At 38.7% G+C, this 17,550-nt stretch overlaps 1 protein-coding gene across 1 annotated transcript; it reads right to left on the bottom strand.

The window, feature by feature from the left end:
• Positions 1–17,076, bottom strand: syt14a (synaptotagmin XIVa). Its single transcript, XM_047017240.1, has 9 exons — positions 17,064–17,076; positions 12,201–12,248; positions 8,973–9,125; positions 7,176–7,391; positions 6,286–6,554; positions 4,879–5,328; positions 4,205–4,394; positions 3,453–3,530; positions 1–1,171 (listed from the first exon to the last, which is right to left on the bottom strand). The coding sequence occupies exons 1-9, from the start codon at positions 17,074–17,076 to the stop codon at positions 858–860; spliced, it is 1,731 nt and encodes a 576-aa protein (XP_046873196.1). The 3' UTR covers positions 1–857.
• Positions 17,077–17,550: the final 474 nt, after the last annotated feature.

The following is a 17,550-nucleotide window of genomic DNA, read 5'->3' on the forward strand; positions in this document are numbered from 1 at the left end:
TCAAAAAATCAGGGTTTTCGCCAGATTAGTTTAAATGGGGTTAACCCAGATAATTTACTTCAACATGGTTAATAAGCATGTTATTCATATGGAAGACCAGTAGTGTTTTTGACCAAAATATTTAACTATGGGATTGAGAGAAGCTCTCTGTGATCCAGCCAAGTGTAATAGGGTTTGATGCGTTGTGTTGAAGTTATATAGCTTGTGTTATAGGTGTCATTTCTTCGCTTCTCAGTATCGCTTCCTCCCTTACTTGCCCCCTCGAGGGGTACAACCTGAGGTTGTCTGACTCCACACTCAACGATCACCTTTCTTAAACATTACTTTAGCCAGCTTCGCTACCAAAACATTTTGAATAAGTGAAATTAGCCTACATATTATTTTGAGCTAAAATTGCTGTGAAGAATTGCTGACATGTATAACAAATCTATTGGTTGGCACAGCAGCTGCGCAAGGTTCAGGTGATAAAAAAAGAAAAAAGGTTCCACAGTTAATAGTAGAAACTGAGAACTCTTTAGCATGTTTAATATCTCTTAACCGCATCACCTACCCGGTTAAAGATATTTAGTTGACCCATTCAAACCAAACAACTTGGGTTTTGGCAAGTGTGAAACAGTTATCAACATCACAGCTTGTCAAACTGTCCACCCATCACCTTCAAAACGACAAAACCAAATAATTCTGCAAAACAATGTGTGCAAAAACGTATAAAGCTCAGTCAAGTGTTGGGCTGTTGGCCAATTCACATGGCACATTTTCCTAGTTACAGTACCAAGCCTGTGCCATGTGCCAGACCAAAGACATCTTCAAGCTTCCCTTCAACTCCCCCCTCTTATCCATTCCTGTGTTCAGCCCCTCTAGGATTCCAAAAGACTATGCCAACGGCAGACCTGCTGTCCTTTGGACTCTTTCATCTCGGTCCAATGGGTGAGCTCCTCTTCCCCAGAACTGTTGAGACCCAATGAGATCCAGCCAATCATCTCTTTGCGTTTCATGCTGCGTTTGTTGTAGACAGAGAGGATGAGGGTCACATCAGACAGCTGGAACAGGGCAACCTGGAAGACAAATGTCTCCTTGTACATGGGGTTGGGCTGTCCGCGACATATTGATGTCTTACACTTGGACATCTCTTGGCCCATTGAGTTCAGTAAGGTCAGCTTGACATATGTATCTGAAGAGAGAGAATAGAGATAAATGACAACATACACACTTCAAACTGTTACATATTGCATTTACATGATTAAAATACTAGTAATTACAATGTTTGAAATGTGAAAAATATACATTTTAAAGGTGATCATAGTGCATTTGATTTGCATTTGCAAAAAATAAAAAAGTACAAAAAGCACCACAATGCATAAGATAATTTATGACTTGCAATACTAGGATGAGCCTTACCATGGCTCAAAGGGAAAAAGGGAAATAGAATTATAATTGAACCATGACTCTTCGAAGACATTTTACCCATATCTAATATTTTGCATTTCTTTCAGAATCCCAGTGCGAATTAAAAATCATTCCATATTCAACCCATCAAATTACCCCCCAGTGGGGAGCCATTCCTTTTCAACTATTCTCAAGCAAACATTCAGGATTTCTTTTCCACTTCCCTTTCTTTTCATTGCTGTACACCCCGACAGAACAGCTGATGACGACAAAGACCACAATATCAAATTGTAAGAAACTGCAGTGAGAGTACCAATCATAAAGGATGTTTCATCTTTGTCCACCACCATACTTCACAATGATTTTATACAATCTTCACTTGTGTTTGTGTGGGTAAGGATTTAATTATAGGATATTGTATGTTTTTCAGAGCCAGCTGCGGTTTTCAAAAGTGTAGCTCACTGCCTAAAATTCACATTTATGTCAAAGAGAGCACTTTGACATAAAAGAACCACTAAAGTAGCATTGATTTCCTTGTCATATGTAGTTTTATGGCTTCGATTGTTGAGCTGTGGATATCTCAATTGGCCAGCACTTTGTTGGCATTGTTAGCAAATGAGAGCATTTGTGACAGACAACTGACGTGTCTAACTGAATGTTACAATTGAAAACTGGCTTTTTCAATCCCAAATTATAATCACAAAGGCATAAGGCTTAGTAGGACTTTAAGGGTTCATCAGTGATGTCAAATGATACTCTCTATGCAATCTTATCCATCAATCAATAAGCAAACACCACAACATCTTCTGTCCATGCTGCTTCATGAGAGATTAGTCAAATAATAGGAGTGACTGCATTTCGTAGTGTAATGAATAAATTATATTTTTATTTAAAAGAAAGCATCTTCAAAAATATAATTTTGTGTACACATATTTTGTGTGCAATAAAGTGTTGCATTTGCCTGAAGACAAAAAAGCTTTGTTTTGAAGAGGCAAGCAGTTTAGAACCACACCAAAATACAAGTAAGCAGGGAGCAAGGCCGAAGGGTGGACTGGGAGAAGCATTTATGATAATTAGCATGGATGATATGACAGAATACAGTATTCCCATTCATACAGTTAACTAGTATACAAGGATCTGGGTTAGCATTGCTCTTCATGGATGAGTCTTAGAGCTAAAATGTTAACCTATTACCAGGCTAGAAAAGACAGTTTTAACAGCTTTTAGCTGTATTATGTATATGATGGTTACAGGTTCAATGCTTCAATGTTTTTTTGTGTCAAGGTTGGATTTTTTCAATCTTGTCTCTACCCATGTCAAAAGACAAAACTCTGAAGTCAATGATCTCCTACATCCATGAAAATACTTTGCCATCCAAGTGCGCTGTACATACAACTAGGTGCAAACCTGCGTTAAGTAGGCCCTCACCCAACGCAAAACGTAGGCAAAATAGTCTCAATCGTTTGTGTTCCGTTTGTGCAGTAAACTTTCAAATTTGTGCTGCAGTCATTTTTTAAATATTAAATAGTATTTTATTGGTGATTAAGCGGTCTCTCAGCCACACAACATGCTCCAAATTCGCTCAAAATAGTCTTGCCTGTTTGTTTGTGCTTTTGTGCCGTTAAAAGTGTTTTATGTGCTGCTTTGGTTTTTGAAATATTAGACGTTTAATTATGGGGGATGACATCACCAGCCCCCCCAACATCCTCAAATATGTTTAAAATAGGTTCAACTGTTTGTGTTACTTTGTGCTGGTATGTGCTGGTATGTGCTGGTATGTGCTGGTAAAAGTTTCATTTGTGCCGCTTCATTTGTGGCACATACTTAAAACATTTATTAAAGGCACTGACAAAGCACACATAAACAAGACTGTTTTGAGTGAATTTGCAGCATGTTGGGGTGCTGAGTGACCTCAAAATGACCTAAAAAATATTGGGTGGGGGCCTAACTTCACGCAGGTCTTGGTGCAGAGCATAAGCTATATTGGGAGAGTGAAAAATACAGTGAGAGAAAGAGTAATGGTAGGGAAGGTGGCAGCCACCTCAGTCTGCTAGACAGAGACTCACCTCTGATAATATAAACCTGTCCACCTATCAAGTGTTTTAGACAACAGAACAACCCATCTGACAACAAGGGTTGGGAAGCAGTAAGAGAAACAATGGACCAAGATGTCAATAGGTGGGGTGAGAGTTCAGGTGCAGACATAAGAAAAAGAAAGAGAGAGAACACAAACAACAGCAGGAGAGAGAAACAGGGTCAAAAAGTCAACAGTATCACACAAAGTTCAGCAAGGGTCTAAGATTGTTTGAACTTGCTGGATCTTCTGGTAACTTGGGGGCTGGGTGGGAAGATGAAAGGAAAGGAGGATCAAAACAGAAGGGACAGATTGCAGTAGGTTGTGCTGTAGGTAGTGCATGATAAGAGATCTGATGGTCTCAGGCTTTGGATATGTGAAATTAGCAATGCAGTTGCTCCAAAGTTGAGAGGTAGTTCAAATTAAGAGTTTGAACTGGTGAACTGATGGATTTAGCACAAGTGGCCTTATCACTAACCAGACATGGACAAATGGTAAAAAGCTAGAAGTCAATTACTATTTACCATGAAAAAATTAGTGAGCGTTCTTTAATCTTTTGGTCTGATAGATTTTCTCTATAATTGTACACAGGGATTTTCTTAAGAGTGAGACACAAATGTATGAATTTAGAGTTATGGAATCTTTTATTTCATGTTAGTTCTCTATGATCTTGAGCTATTCTTCGATACTTTCCCTGTTTTCAGCTACTTCAAATATTTTTCTAGAATGCTTTAGTGTACTTACTGGGTGGCTTATTGGCAGCCAGGTTTTTGAAGTGGCAGCCTTTGATGATTTCCACCGACAGACGCCCAGTGGTGGCGTTGTACACGAGCCCCACCAGGATCTCTGCCATGGAGCCCTGACTGACTGTCTGGAATGAAGAAGCACTCCCACTGCATGACAGCTCTGAGAGACTGCCTTGGGATTCACTACCCTGCAAACACGTAGGTATTGGCCATTTAGGAGCAAGATCAATAACAATTCTTCTATCACTGTCCCACAGAAACATGTAGACTTCTCATAAAGTGTTGGGGTACTGCGTTAAAGTAATGCGTTAGACTAGACTACTCGTATTACTTTTCTTTTTAGTAAAAAAAGTAATTTAAGGCGTTAGTTTTGCACTTCAAGTACTCCGTTATTTAATTATATTTTCAAATAAGTAATCCATTACAGTAAAAATGTGTTTCCCTGTTTCTTTTGTTGCCATTAAAGAAGAAAAAAAACTGATGCACTGTTTCTGTTTCTTTCATAAACTGCATAAAGTGAAAGACAATTCGAGACAAATACAAACATAAATGGAAATGTATCCTATATGGTAAAAATACATGGGAAAAATGATATACCGTAACACAACAGTCTTCAGGCATAAGAGTTTATAAAACCCTTTGAGAAACGGCAGGTTACTTTAATCTACTCACCGGGAGTGCACAGCAGGGGTCCAATATAACCGGTACTGACATCTTGCCTTGAAGATTCAGCTTAGTGAGAAAGAACACCTTTTCTCCCAGTACCTTCTCCTTCTTCATTCGTCGCAAACTGTAGAGGCGGAATCGGATAGCGTAGTTTCCGATCATATCTGACTCCACGTGACTAAATCGGAAGGTCTCTGTGAACACAGGGCAAGGCCCTTTCTGAATGCTCGTCTTTGCCCGCTGTTTTTTAGTGGGCAGAAGAACCATGTGAACCTGCCAGGAGATGTTGCCTGTACGTTTAAGGGCGGGGATGTCAGTGACAGCTGTGACTGTGACTGTGAGCCGCTGGTCCCCAGAATCGTAGTCAAGCACGACATCTAGGGTGCCGTACTTGGCCACTGGATCTGGTTCATAGCCTTTGGGGAGCAGCACCATTGACCCTCTAGCTGACATGTCCTAAAGAAGAAATACAATAAGCTGTTAAAATGAACATAAAATACCAATGGTATACCAATATGCTAATCAATATATACTGTATTGTATACGCTCCAAAATGTTCTTTCCACGACCACAATCAATGCTACTTATACAGTAAAGAATTTCCAGGTATTTAAACGACCGTTTGAGACATATGTTTGCTAGCCTCTTAACAGTTGCGCATGTGTAAAGTTAATACTTAAGGTATCTATTTTCTACTTTGGAGACAAAAATAAAAGACACGGTAGGGGATTCGAACCACATGAACATGAATCAGGACGATCAGAGTTACCTTTTGTTTCTGATGTGAATCTTTGCTCTTGTACCATGCCCTGTACAAGGGTTTCTGTGAGATAAAAACATTAACAATTTCTATGAGTTATTTACCATACAGACTACTGACAGGGAGATCTTTTTTTCAATGTGATATAAAGTGAATCTATGGAATGATTGATAGTTTAAACATTTCAACTGAAAAACGCTGACATTCAAATTAGGGATGTGCATTCGACATGACTTCACTATTAGAATAGTGTTCCTTTAATTTAGACATCTGGATAGTAATTTTATTATAGTCATCTTTTTATGCTGCTGTGGTTCTGCTATGTAGCCTAGTTAGCCTGACATGACACACATTATACAGTGAACACATAGAAACCACTAGATATTCTGGCAAGAATTGTGACTGTTAAGATATTAGAATAAATAAGCGTTAGGCCTAAATAAAGAAAACAACTGAATGAGACAAGGAACTTCAAAACAATTTTGCATCATCAGACATATGCTCTTAATCTGTGTGCAATAACACTAACCCTATTACTATGTGAAATAAAAAGTTAAGAGTCATTGGACAAAATTACATTAAGTATGCTATCCTTGATCAAAAGACAAACATGGAGAAATAAGTCTAAATAAATCCTTTTCTGACGCTCTCACCTCTGGGCTGAGCACAGCTGTGCTGTCACTGGGTACATCCTCCTCGTAGCACTTGTGTAAGTAGTTCTCCATCTCCTGGCCTCCGCTGCCCTCACTTGGGCACTCGCCATAGGAGTGGTGGGGACTATCAGTGTAGGACAGGTCACACTTGGTGTCGCCCAAGTCCGAGGGTGAGCAAGACATCCGTGGGGAGCCGTCTTCGTCCTGGTAGGGCGGGGGCTGGAGCTCGTCCAGCGGGGGCGTTCGCCGCATCCTCTGGATGCAGTTGGCTGGGTGTCCAAAGACAACGTATCATTTTTAGTTTAACACATACACGATACACAAAAGCAAATATAGGGGCTCACTATGAACCACGGTTACCAATTGTATTTACTTTTCTGGCACACACTATCAGAATCAGAAGTATTTTATTCGCCATGAATGTTTGCACAAACAAGGAATTTACTTTCGCAGGGAGGTGCATACATTAAACATATAGGAATATGAACTTAAATATGTGGACTGACTATACAAAAGGAGCAAAGTCTAGCTAATACTAAGGGGGGTCTAGCTAATACTAACGGGAATAAAAAATAAAATATAAAGCACACTGTTTCCGCATAAATTGTGTGACAAACCATAGCTCAGATTCATATGCACTTTCTTAATAACACATCAGATGTGCTACCTTAAATGATTTAACTAAATACATTTTCAATAAACTATTTGTTTATCAAACACTACACTTCCAAAATGGGTCATACCAGGATATTTCCAACAACTGATGCATGTGTAGAGTTACAGTAAATTAACATTATGTAACTACCAGTCCAACATGTAACAACATGTTATTGATTAGTCCAACATGTAACAACATGTTATTGATTAAAGTAGAACCAGTATCTACTCACCATCCTCCACAGAGGCCTCGCTGCTGTAACCATCATACTCCACAGATAGAGGGCTGTATTTCTGCCTGGTCTCCCAGCAATAGCCCCTTTGCTGCTGAGAGTTTGTCCTGCATCCTTGTAGGCTTTGTGAACGATTGACTGCCTCCTGGTATTGGCCCATCACTTCGTCCTCACTGTCAGACGAATCCCTTAGGTCTTCAACAGGGTAGACCTTGTCTAGGGGGAAGGGAGAGACAACATGGTGTGGTAACTTTGAGTGTCATAAATTTCAACTCAAATTACTTGAATTTGAGGGAGGGTCGTCTGAGAGTAGGAACACAGGAAGTTGGTATGAATGTGATTTATCCTGCCTACTAGTCTAATGGATACTTACACATGTTCCATATCATGCATCATATTTGGCATACATAGATACATGCCAAAGATATGTTTTATTATCTTTATAATATATAGAAGATTGTTGTTACAGTCCACCAACAGCAGAGAGTAGCAGAGGTGAATTAATTAAATAGGTATGTTGTCATTGTAACAACTGATCTGAAATTGGCATACCTTCATTTCATTTCAACTGTATGGGTCAAACTGTATTATCATCAGTGTGTTAATTTAACAACTGAAGACATGCAGCACATTCATTTGAATGAAACCCTATGACAGATAAAACATGAGTTCAGAGCACCTCTATGACATCACCGTGAATCTGACAAGAAAGCTTAGATCATAACAATATCCATGCTGGCCATATATAATAAAATGTTGTTGAATAGTTCCAAAGTTTCCATGCAAAGTGGGCTCCAGATTTGAGTTAAAATGGCAGAGGATGGCAATGGGAAATAAGGGCTGGACTGTCATGGAAGTAGTTTCAGATTCATATCCGGTTACAAATTAATGGGAACACTCAAGAGTTGAGCTGAAATTAAACAACCTTAAAAACAGTGTAGTAAACTTAACCGCTCGTTGAAAAAGGTAGCACCCCACTTGAGCCAAAAGGACATAAGGAAAACCACCTTGTAGAAGAAAGGAAAAATTAGACACAGATAACCTGAGCACCCTATGTGACTGAATCCCAAATTGAGGACACAAACAGAAAGTTGTGACAGGAAATGATATAGAATGAAATCTTGTTTATCGTCCTGGTATTGTCAGAATTGTTTTTCCTTTTATGTCAAGCCTGTTCAACTTTTCAGGTCAGAGTTTTACATGAACCAGCTTCTAAAATATCTTTGACTTGATGGAAATACCTGTTTATTGATAGAGAAGTGCCTACTGTATGGAAGAAATCTAGGTTATTCAGGCTATTTGGAGAATATGTCGGCCAAAAGCTGGGGAAGAAGAGTACTGCTTTGTAAAAAATGCTATGGTTTAAGAAGTGTGTATGTGTGTATCTGTGTGTGTATGTGTAAGAATATGTGTGTTGTCTGTGTCTCTTCATTAAAAAAAGGTAAGAGATAGAAAGAAAAGGGGCATTTCCAACCTACAGGTGTTATGCAACTCTATACTCGCCTCTCAATTGTACTGCATAGTGATGGCAATATTTCCAATGCAGGGACAAGGAAGAGAAAGGTCCCTACCCTTAAAGTCTCCTAGTGCTCTTTACCACCAGTTAAACCAAAACTTAACTCCCTCTAAACTCAACATGGTGATCTCAATTACACATTTGGAAAGCATATTTTATTTAATCTTGCAACAAGGTGAAGTCTCTTGAGGGCCAGTTAATGCTTTTCTTCTAGAGCATTGTCAAGATTCTCTGGGTGTGGAATCTGGCATTCATTTATGTGTGGCATCCAGACATCTTACCTTGCACCTCCTTGGTTTTCCCAAATTTGTCAAGGCATTGCAGGTTGCCAGCATTCCCTGGTGTCAGTTTGTTGTTGAGGTACATGAACAGAAGAATCATAAGGACAATGAAGACTCCAATGGCTGTGAGAAACCCCAGTGCCTCTGGAGAGACTGCAAAAGGGTGAAAAACAAGATAGAATCAATTAAGATGATTGTCATCGATACATCCAATAAAAAACAAAAATGAAAACCTTGATTTAGATAGACCATTCCATATGAAAAGAAAAAAGAATGGAGGATGCAAACATACAGATAACATCCTAATTCTCGGGTTGATCCAAATCTGCATTGAAAGGATCTGTTGAAGTGGAAAAAGTAGAGAAAAGCAAGGAAAAATGTTTTTTCAAGGCTTGAACGTAACAAACCATTGGGCAACAAGTTACATACAACAAAACAAAGAACAATTATAACTAGAGAAGGTAGAATTAAAAATAGGTTTGTGGATTGAATGTATGGATTGCGACCGCATCAGCTGTCCGTAGTCCACGTGTATTGATATTGAAGACGTATCAGATAATACCCAATTGCTCTGAAAGTACCAAGTCAATGAAGGTTAAGACAAGTTCAAGACCAAATCAATCTATTTATTACATTTGTAAGGTGCAGGTGTCTGATACACTCAAGTTGAGTATCACAGAAGAATGGACAATGAATTCAAGAAATCAAGGAAGTATATTGTATCACCATATGGCAGGATACAAGATCATTAGCATAGCCTTTGTAGGCATAGAAATTGACACTGAATGCTAGATAGCTTTTGTTGAGGTCTTTAGATAGGGCTCCAAAAAATGCCCTTGTCGCTCCTTCTATTTCCCTCTTTCAAAGTTGCATGGCATGATACACTTAATATTGTAACCTCTGACTTACATTAGTGACACAGGCCTTTTCTAGTCGCACCTTACAAAGACCAAACTTATGGCTATGCAGGCATAAGAAAACAGCATAATGACAGTAGATAGGCATATTTGTTTCTATTTATGTGCTCATGAACTTAATATAGCAAGGTATAGATAATTTTTTGTAATTATATTCAGAACATTAAAAACAGTATCAAAGTAATAAAGTAATCACTATCTTTATTTATTGTTAACTGATCAGTGGTTTAAGGACAGACCTTTTCATTATCAACTGCCAATCTGAGGTCAACACATGCTGCTGCAGTGAACTAGCTAGCTCCTACTACCGCTACACACACAGGTAACTAGATCATTTTGTTAGACACATTTCCCAAAAAATCAATTGTTGATGAACTTGGTTCAGTGGTTTCTGACAAGTATGTTTGAAACTAAGATCAGTTTTTGATATAAACAGAGTGGATCGATTTCAAAATTGCAGTGCACAAAAGTTGAACTTAATGGGGGCACTAAATAATTTGAAATACTGTAGAGGAAGTAGAGAAAGAATAAAATAAATTGCTTCATCTGTTAATGCTCTGCCCTATCCTGTATGATTTAATTGAGTGTGGAATAGACTGGAAAGCAACTGTTTTATGTAACATGCAATACAAGTATTGATACTGCATGTACTAATTTACTGGGTCAGCTGGGGTCACTCTGATAGACGTGTTCGCCTCATGGGCATTGAAAGTCCTGCTACAATTATTCTTGGCATAAAGGAATTACACCAAAGAAAACAAACGTGTGTGTGTGTAAATGTACTGTATGTTTTTTTTTTACTTTCATTGTATCTTTTCTCAAAGAAACAAGTGCAGTGACATGAATTATACCCCTTGATATAGTTTACTGTTTAATTTTTTGTGGACAGAATATAGTAACTTATATGCAGGGTAGGTAAATTAAGGTAACTAGCTACGTTGGCTTACGTTTGAATGTATTTAACCCAAAATATCCCACCCTAAAACACATGCCTGACTACTGCATGAGCGCATGGACAGAGTGTGCAAAGGTAGGTAGGTAAACAGGCAAGTAGCCCATCCAATCACTGCACTCGGTCCGAATGTCATCCAATCATTGCAATCAGTCCAAACGACTGGTCCTGTTTATTACAGTCATCTAATGGCCGCAGATTTATTTAATTGTACTGTCATAGCATTTGATTTATTGATTGCTATCAGGATGCGGAGTTTATTTGAGCAAATATGCCTTTAAAGATTAAGTTGTGGACAGAAGAGTAGTAAATGCTAACGTTTGGATTGTAGGGTGCAGTACAGCTGCAAATTGGTGTTCTCAATCATGTTATTGGGTCACTAAGGGCATTTACCCATTACATAACGTCCAGGATGTCCTTCACAGCACCACACAGTATATGCAAATCAATGAGTTTGTGTGACAACAAGCAATGTTATCCAAGGGGCACAATGTGTTATTAACATACTGAACTTGACAGTTTCTTAATTCCCAATGTCCTAAAGTCATTGAAACAGGTGAGATGTTATGTGTCATATTCTAAAGATCTTGTGTCATAAAACACCATTATGATTGGGATCAAAAGGATCCACATCTATCCTCATCCAATAAATTTGTCTTGCTTTACCACTGTAAATTGAATATTCTTGCAACCCACAATGTCCCAACCTTACATTTAGAATTCCCCAAATCACTCTTAACCCGTGTAAAAGACACTGAGAGATGGAGATTTCCTTGGATAACAATTGCACCTTACAGCAAACCAGTGCTCTATGAAAACAAGAATGTCATATTTTTAAGGTCTGAACAATTTGTGGGGCCTTTCTCAAGATTTGTGCCCTCTCTCATTTCAAACCAGTTGTACTATTTTCAGTTAAATTAATTATTTGTCCAATCTTCCCATGTCCACAGGTTCCGTGTGCTCACATATGCAATACTAACAAGACTTGACTGTGACTGTCAAAAGTGAGGACTCCCAAGCACTCAGATTCGGTCAACCGTATAGGTTAGGTAGGCAGCCCTCAAAGAAGAAATGAAGAGGTGGCTTTTGGGAAATGATGGCCACCTTAAAGCCAGGGCATGAAGCATCAAGTGTGCTAGGACCAGCACTGCAAACACCTCACATATTGATTAGGCCCAAAAGACAAAAACAAAAACAAAAAAACATTCAAACAAGATGAAGTTAGACAGATGTAGCATGGCAAATCATAGAAACCGACATGACAATCCTGAAAAAACAGATGATTGGGGATTGGCTAACAGAAAGGTGACATAGGAGGAGCTGTCTGGGGTTATGAGTCCCTGTGTTTTCGCCCCCTACCTTTTCTGATGCAGATGAGCTCATGTACTCCACAGTTGCGCTCACCACCTGTAATGAAAATGCATTTTTAAAGACCCACAACTGGATGGAGTGAAAAGTGAAAGACAACCAGGTAACAGGGATGTTTGACAGAAACATGTTTTTGGGGACTGAAATGCACAAAAGAACAGCACAAGAATTAAAAGGTACAAAAAGGACACCATTGAATGCCATACAACTGATACGGCATGAGATCCTTCATACTATCATTACTATCATTACCACTATCATTACCACTATCATTACCACTATCATTACCACTATCATTAGCCACCTACAGGGGTGTAGATTGGGTGCCTGGGGCACAAGAATGGCCAGAAACGGCACTGTGTATTACTGATAAGTTAATTTGTTTTCTTATTTGTCAATATACTGTATGAACTCCAGGATGAATTAGCAGAGACCACCTCTGTATGGAACTCCCATATCAGACTACAGAATGAGAGTGTCTAAGAGTTGAACCAAAGTCATATACATGCACCCAGAACTCCTACTACACAAATGGTGACTGCATGTCGCCACTGTAAAGAGCTGATGTGCAGCTGTGTCGGGAGTGAATAAACATTTTGACCATCAGTAGCACGACACAAACACCTACAACATGAGTCAGAGATGCTCTTTCTGATTTTAGGATGGAACTGTATGAGTTCAGTCAGTCATGTTATTTATATATCGCCAGACGTTAACCACACCAAATAATAATAATAACAAACGTTTCAGACAACTAGTACATGTAAGATTTTTTTTTATTGGATGGCTGACATTCTTTGAAGCATAGTGGACTGGCAACGCCATTTTTAGATCAACATTCAGGGCTTTTGATTCCATGTAGATATTAAGGACATCTTGAATTGTTTAGGTGTGATATTCTTGCACTGTAAAATGTTACAAATCTGAATGTGTCTTGGGAGATTAACATAAACTGTTATTCTCTGTGTTACTTCGGCCTGGCAGCATTGGAAACATTCTTTAAATGTATTCCAAGTGACACATTTTTAGGACCGACCTACTGTTCCATTATTCCATCAAAAGTGAGAATTGAACATTTTGAGTTATTTTAACTGCTGCTAAACCACAAAGTCAAATTAGAAAAACAACAACAACAACAACAACAACAACAACAACCGTTGTTAGACAAGTTTTATATAGTCTGTGTAAGGTCACAGAGAAGAGGGTGCCTCAGGCAATGCTCACCTTAGTGACAGACCGCATGCACTCCATCATGTGAAAACACATTATGCCATTCATAAGGCACAACATATTTTGATGGCTTTGTTATTCATTCCCCAACCCATTCATAAACCCAGAAAATAGATTGAATCAACTACACAGTCAAACACAGTCTTTCTAGATATGTTGTCAAATCTTGATCACTCAACAATAACAGAGGATACTTGGATCTGTTTGTATGTGTGTCTGTCTCTATCTGTGTGTATGCATGTGTGTACCCAAAAGATCCAACATTCCACCTAGGGTTCAGGCCTACACTCTCCTAGTACAAGCCCCATGAGGAATCACAGGAGTGCAAAATAAACATTCTAAAAGAGAGCAGAAGGAGGACAGGGGCAGAGGCAGAGACACTGACAAACTAGGGAGCCAAGTCATGCATTCAGGATGAGCAAAAGATACCAGGAGTATGTCTTAGATACAAAATGACCTAGAAAGTAACTATTGTACAATGCACGGAAATCTATGTTACATTTACATTAAGTCATTTAGCAGACACTGTTATACAGAGCGACTTACTGTAAGTACAGGGACATTCCCCCGAGGCAAGTAGGGGGAAGTGCCTTGCCCACAACGTCACGGCCAGGAATCGATCAAGCAACCTTCTGTTTATTAGCCCGATTACCTAACCACTCAGCCACCTGACTCCCTACTATGTCATAGTCATTTCAGTCATATTACACAGCCAGGAATCGATCAAGGAAACTTCTGTTTACTAGCCCGATTTCCTAACCACTCAGCCACCTGACTCCCTACTATGTCATAGTCATTTCAGTTATATTACACGGCCAGGAATCGGTCAAGCAACCTTCTGTTTACTAGCCCGATTTCCTAACCACTCAGCCACCTGACTCCCTAATATGTCATAGTCATTTCAGTCATATTTCAGATAGGAATATATTTCTCCTTTGATGCTTCAAACCATGGATTGGATCATCCATGTAAATATTGCCACATAAAGCAATAACAGCAAAAACATCCATTCAGTTACAATGATTTAACAATGTTGAGGTTTAAGATATACAGATATAGAAACGGTGGTGTCCTTGAACCAGTTGATTCTGCAGACCAGCCTTAGTTCTCCTTTCCTCACATCCCAGTAAAGCACTGAACCTCGTTGTCAGCTAATGCTACACTAATCCCAGTTAATACACTCCCACTCCTACTGAGCACAGGCACTCACGCTGTTTCACACACACCTACACACACACCTACACACACACCTACACACACACCTACACACACACCTACACACACACCTACACACACACCTACACACACACCTACACACATGCTAGCAATATCAAATCTGAATAGTTTTAGGACCTACATTTGTCCTATTTATTGTTTTATGGCACAAAGAATAAGAAAGATTCAAGATTTCACTGACCCAACAGTGATAGAAACCACTCAAATGTTATGTTTTACAGTAAGTGTGACTTCAAAATAAAAGTATGTTTGTGAGTTTAGGCTGAATTTACCATCGGAGGCTTTTATGAAATGCATAGTTCCTAAGTAATCAAAGAATCACTTTGTGCATTGCTGAGTAATTAACTTTGATGAAATGGTTAATACACATGATTATTGCAGATGCTTAAAGGATATCCCTGACCACCCCCCATCTAAGAAAAAGTCTGAAGTAAGAAAAACAAGATAAACACTTAAAAAATAAAGGTCTCATCTGAAAATATTCCATAGCCCACACATATTGTGATTTTTATCACTGAATCTGTTTGCTCAGTTTATCCATGCCAGCCAGTTCTTAACTTTTTACAAACAACATTCTCATCAAACCCCACTCTGGTTGATACAGCAGACTCTCAATGCCTTCCAAAAGTGTATTCAGTACATTTAAACATAGACAATGTACACAGTTTATGTATACATCTAAATTTGATAACATTTCATTAATCATATTATTTGTATCATATACTATATGTCTCTACTAAGGACTGTATTGTATATCTCAACATTATGAAATTCCTCAAAACCAACTCTGGCATCCTTATGCTTGTTAAGAGTTTTGTTGTTTTTGTTGTTTTTGTATGTGTTTGTAGAATATATATATTCCTGCTTTAGTCCTGTGGGTAGCTAGCTAGCCAATATCAGACACTGAAAGACAGACTATATAACAGGTAGCTAACACTATGTGGTATAAAACAAATCCACACTTTGACCTTTCTACCCGTTACGACATCCTTACAACAGTTTACCAATCCTTGACTCTTTAGCCCCCTGGCAAATTAGTTTATATTTGTTCCTTGCGAACTGCTTGGGTCCTGAGCAATACACCTGTTGAACGGTGTCTTGTTTCTGAGATTATCAACAGACAAAAACACAGCAATTCCTGGATTTATTGATCCCTTATCCACTAATGTGATGTATAGGCTACTTACGTCTGTGTTCTGCTAAATAAAATAAGGTTAAAACATTCAGCTATTCTACACCATCTTGACAAAGGTTTAACCTAGATTACACTATGTACTGTACACATTTAAGAAGTTATATGCTTGATTTATTTTATTAAAGCATTATTATTCCAAGTCAAAACAAGACATACATCAAACCAGTAGGCAAAAGCTGTTCAAAAAGTATATACAAAACACTGCAGTGCTCATTGTGCACAACAATATTGTGGGCAGACAGGAAACAGCATTTCAGATGAGTGTGTGGGTGCTGCTGTGGGAGTCATAAGTGGAAACCAAGCAGATACACGGTAGGCTACAGAGTTTCATATACATTTGAAAGTATTACATCAACAAAAGAGTGAAACGTAAAATCAAATGAAAACAACCCTAATGGAAATATTCTTCATTCTGAACATGTTCACAACAGAAGTCATGAGCACATAGGCAGTATAAATGCTAATTAAAAAGCTATACATTTACTAAACAACATAAACACGTTACAATGGCATACCTTTAAAGCCAAACATGGAGGCCTAAATTGCTTAATCAATATATATATGCAATTTTTGCTATTTGGTAGCTTGCTATCGAAAATCATCAGCGTGAAAAGGAAAGACATGGCATGATAGACCAACTGAGTTTGAATAGAGCACAGAGCTAGGATCCTGAATGGGGCTCGATGGCAGTGTGGAACACCAATTCAGAAACATTTGTCGGTCGATTTCTTTACAACCTTTAAGGTTTCGACACACTATGACAATACAACAACTGTCTTCCCTGGATAAATAGTAGCTTTAAAATGTGTCGAACTCGCGATAATCAGGCTAAAAATAGAAACTACTGTATGCCTACATGTCCCGCTTTTCCAAGCGAACATGGGGTGTATAAGAAACAACGCATCGGGAGCTGTCCTTTCAGCACCACATTATTTTCACGTCTAGTACGCTATTATATTTTTACAGTAGTAGCCTACACACCGTGAGATAACACTGTGCTTCCTCCCAAACCCTTCAGAAGAGACCAAACGATAAAAAACTTTTGCACATTTCCGTAAAGACCTCGATATTCCTTCCCTGCTTGAACCTTATAAATTTGCCTCTGCTTCTGGTTGACAAAACGCTCGTCAGCGTGCATTATATTCAAAGTGAGTTAATACTAATAAGAGAAGTAGCGTTATTGGCCTACTTACCATCAATCGCCATGATGTTCTGTTTGGATGCAACCAAAGTAGGCGTTCAAGAAGGGGGAGCGGCGCAATGCAAGCGAGTCGAAATGGCGGGTTGCGTCATCACATGATACAGTTTGTCATTTATGCTCACCTATGTTAGACTATTTAAATACTGATTCACTTAAATCATTTTTGCTTGACTTTTTATTTCATTTATTTGTGTGTAAGACTTTTGCAAAGTATTGTATTCCACCCCCTCCCCCCCCCCCCCAAAAAAAACGGGATCATCTCACTTCATAAAAACCAAGTAAATATATTTTACAAATGCATATTCAGCCACCACAAGCCTTTATGTCTATTTAGAATAACCTTTCAATGCTCAGTGTGTCACTGATGCTGTTATCAAGTCAACTGATTTGTGACATCCTGAAATATCTTGACCAATCAAAGAAAACTTAAGCAGAGCATTAAAAGGTAGTCAATATTACTGAGAGCTCACATATTAATT

This window comes from Hypomesus transpacificus, chromosome 3 (assembly GCF_021917145.1).
Source record: "Hypomesus transpacificus isolate Combined female chromosome 3, fHypTra1, whole genome shotgun sequence".
Lineage (NCBI taxonomy): Eukaryota > Metazoa > Chordata > Actinopteri > Osmeriformes > Osmeridae > Hypomesus > Hypomesus transpacificus.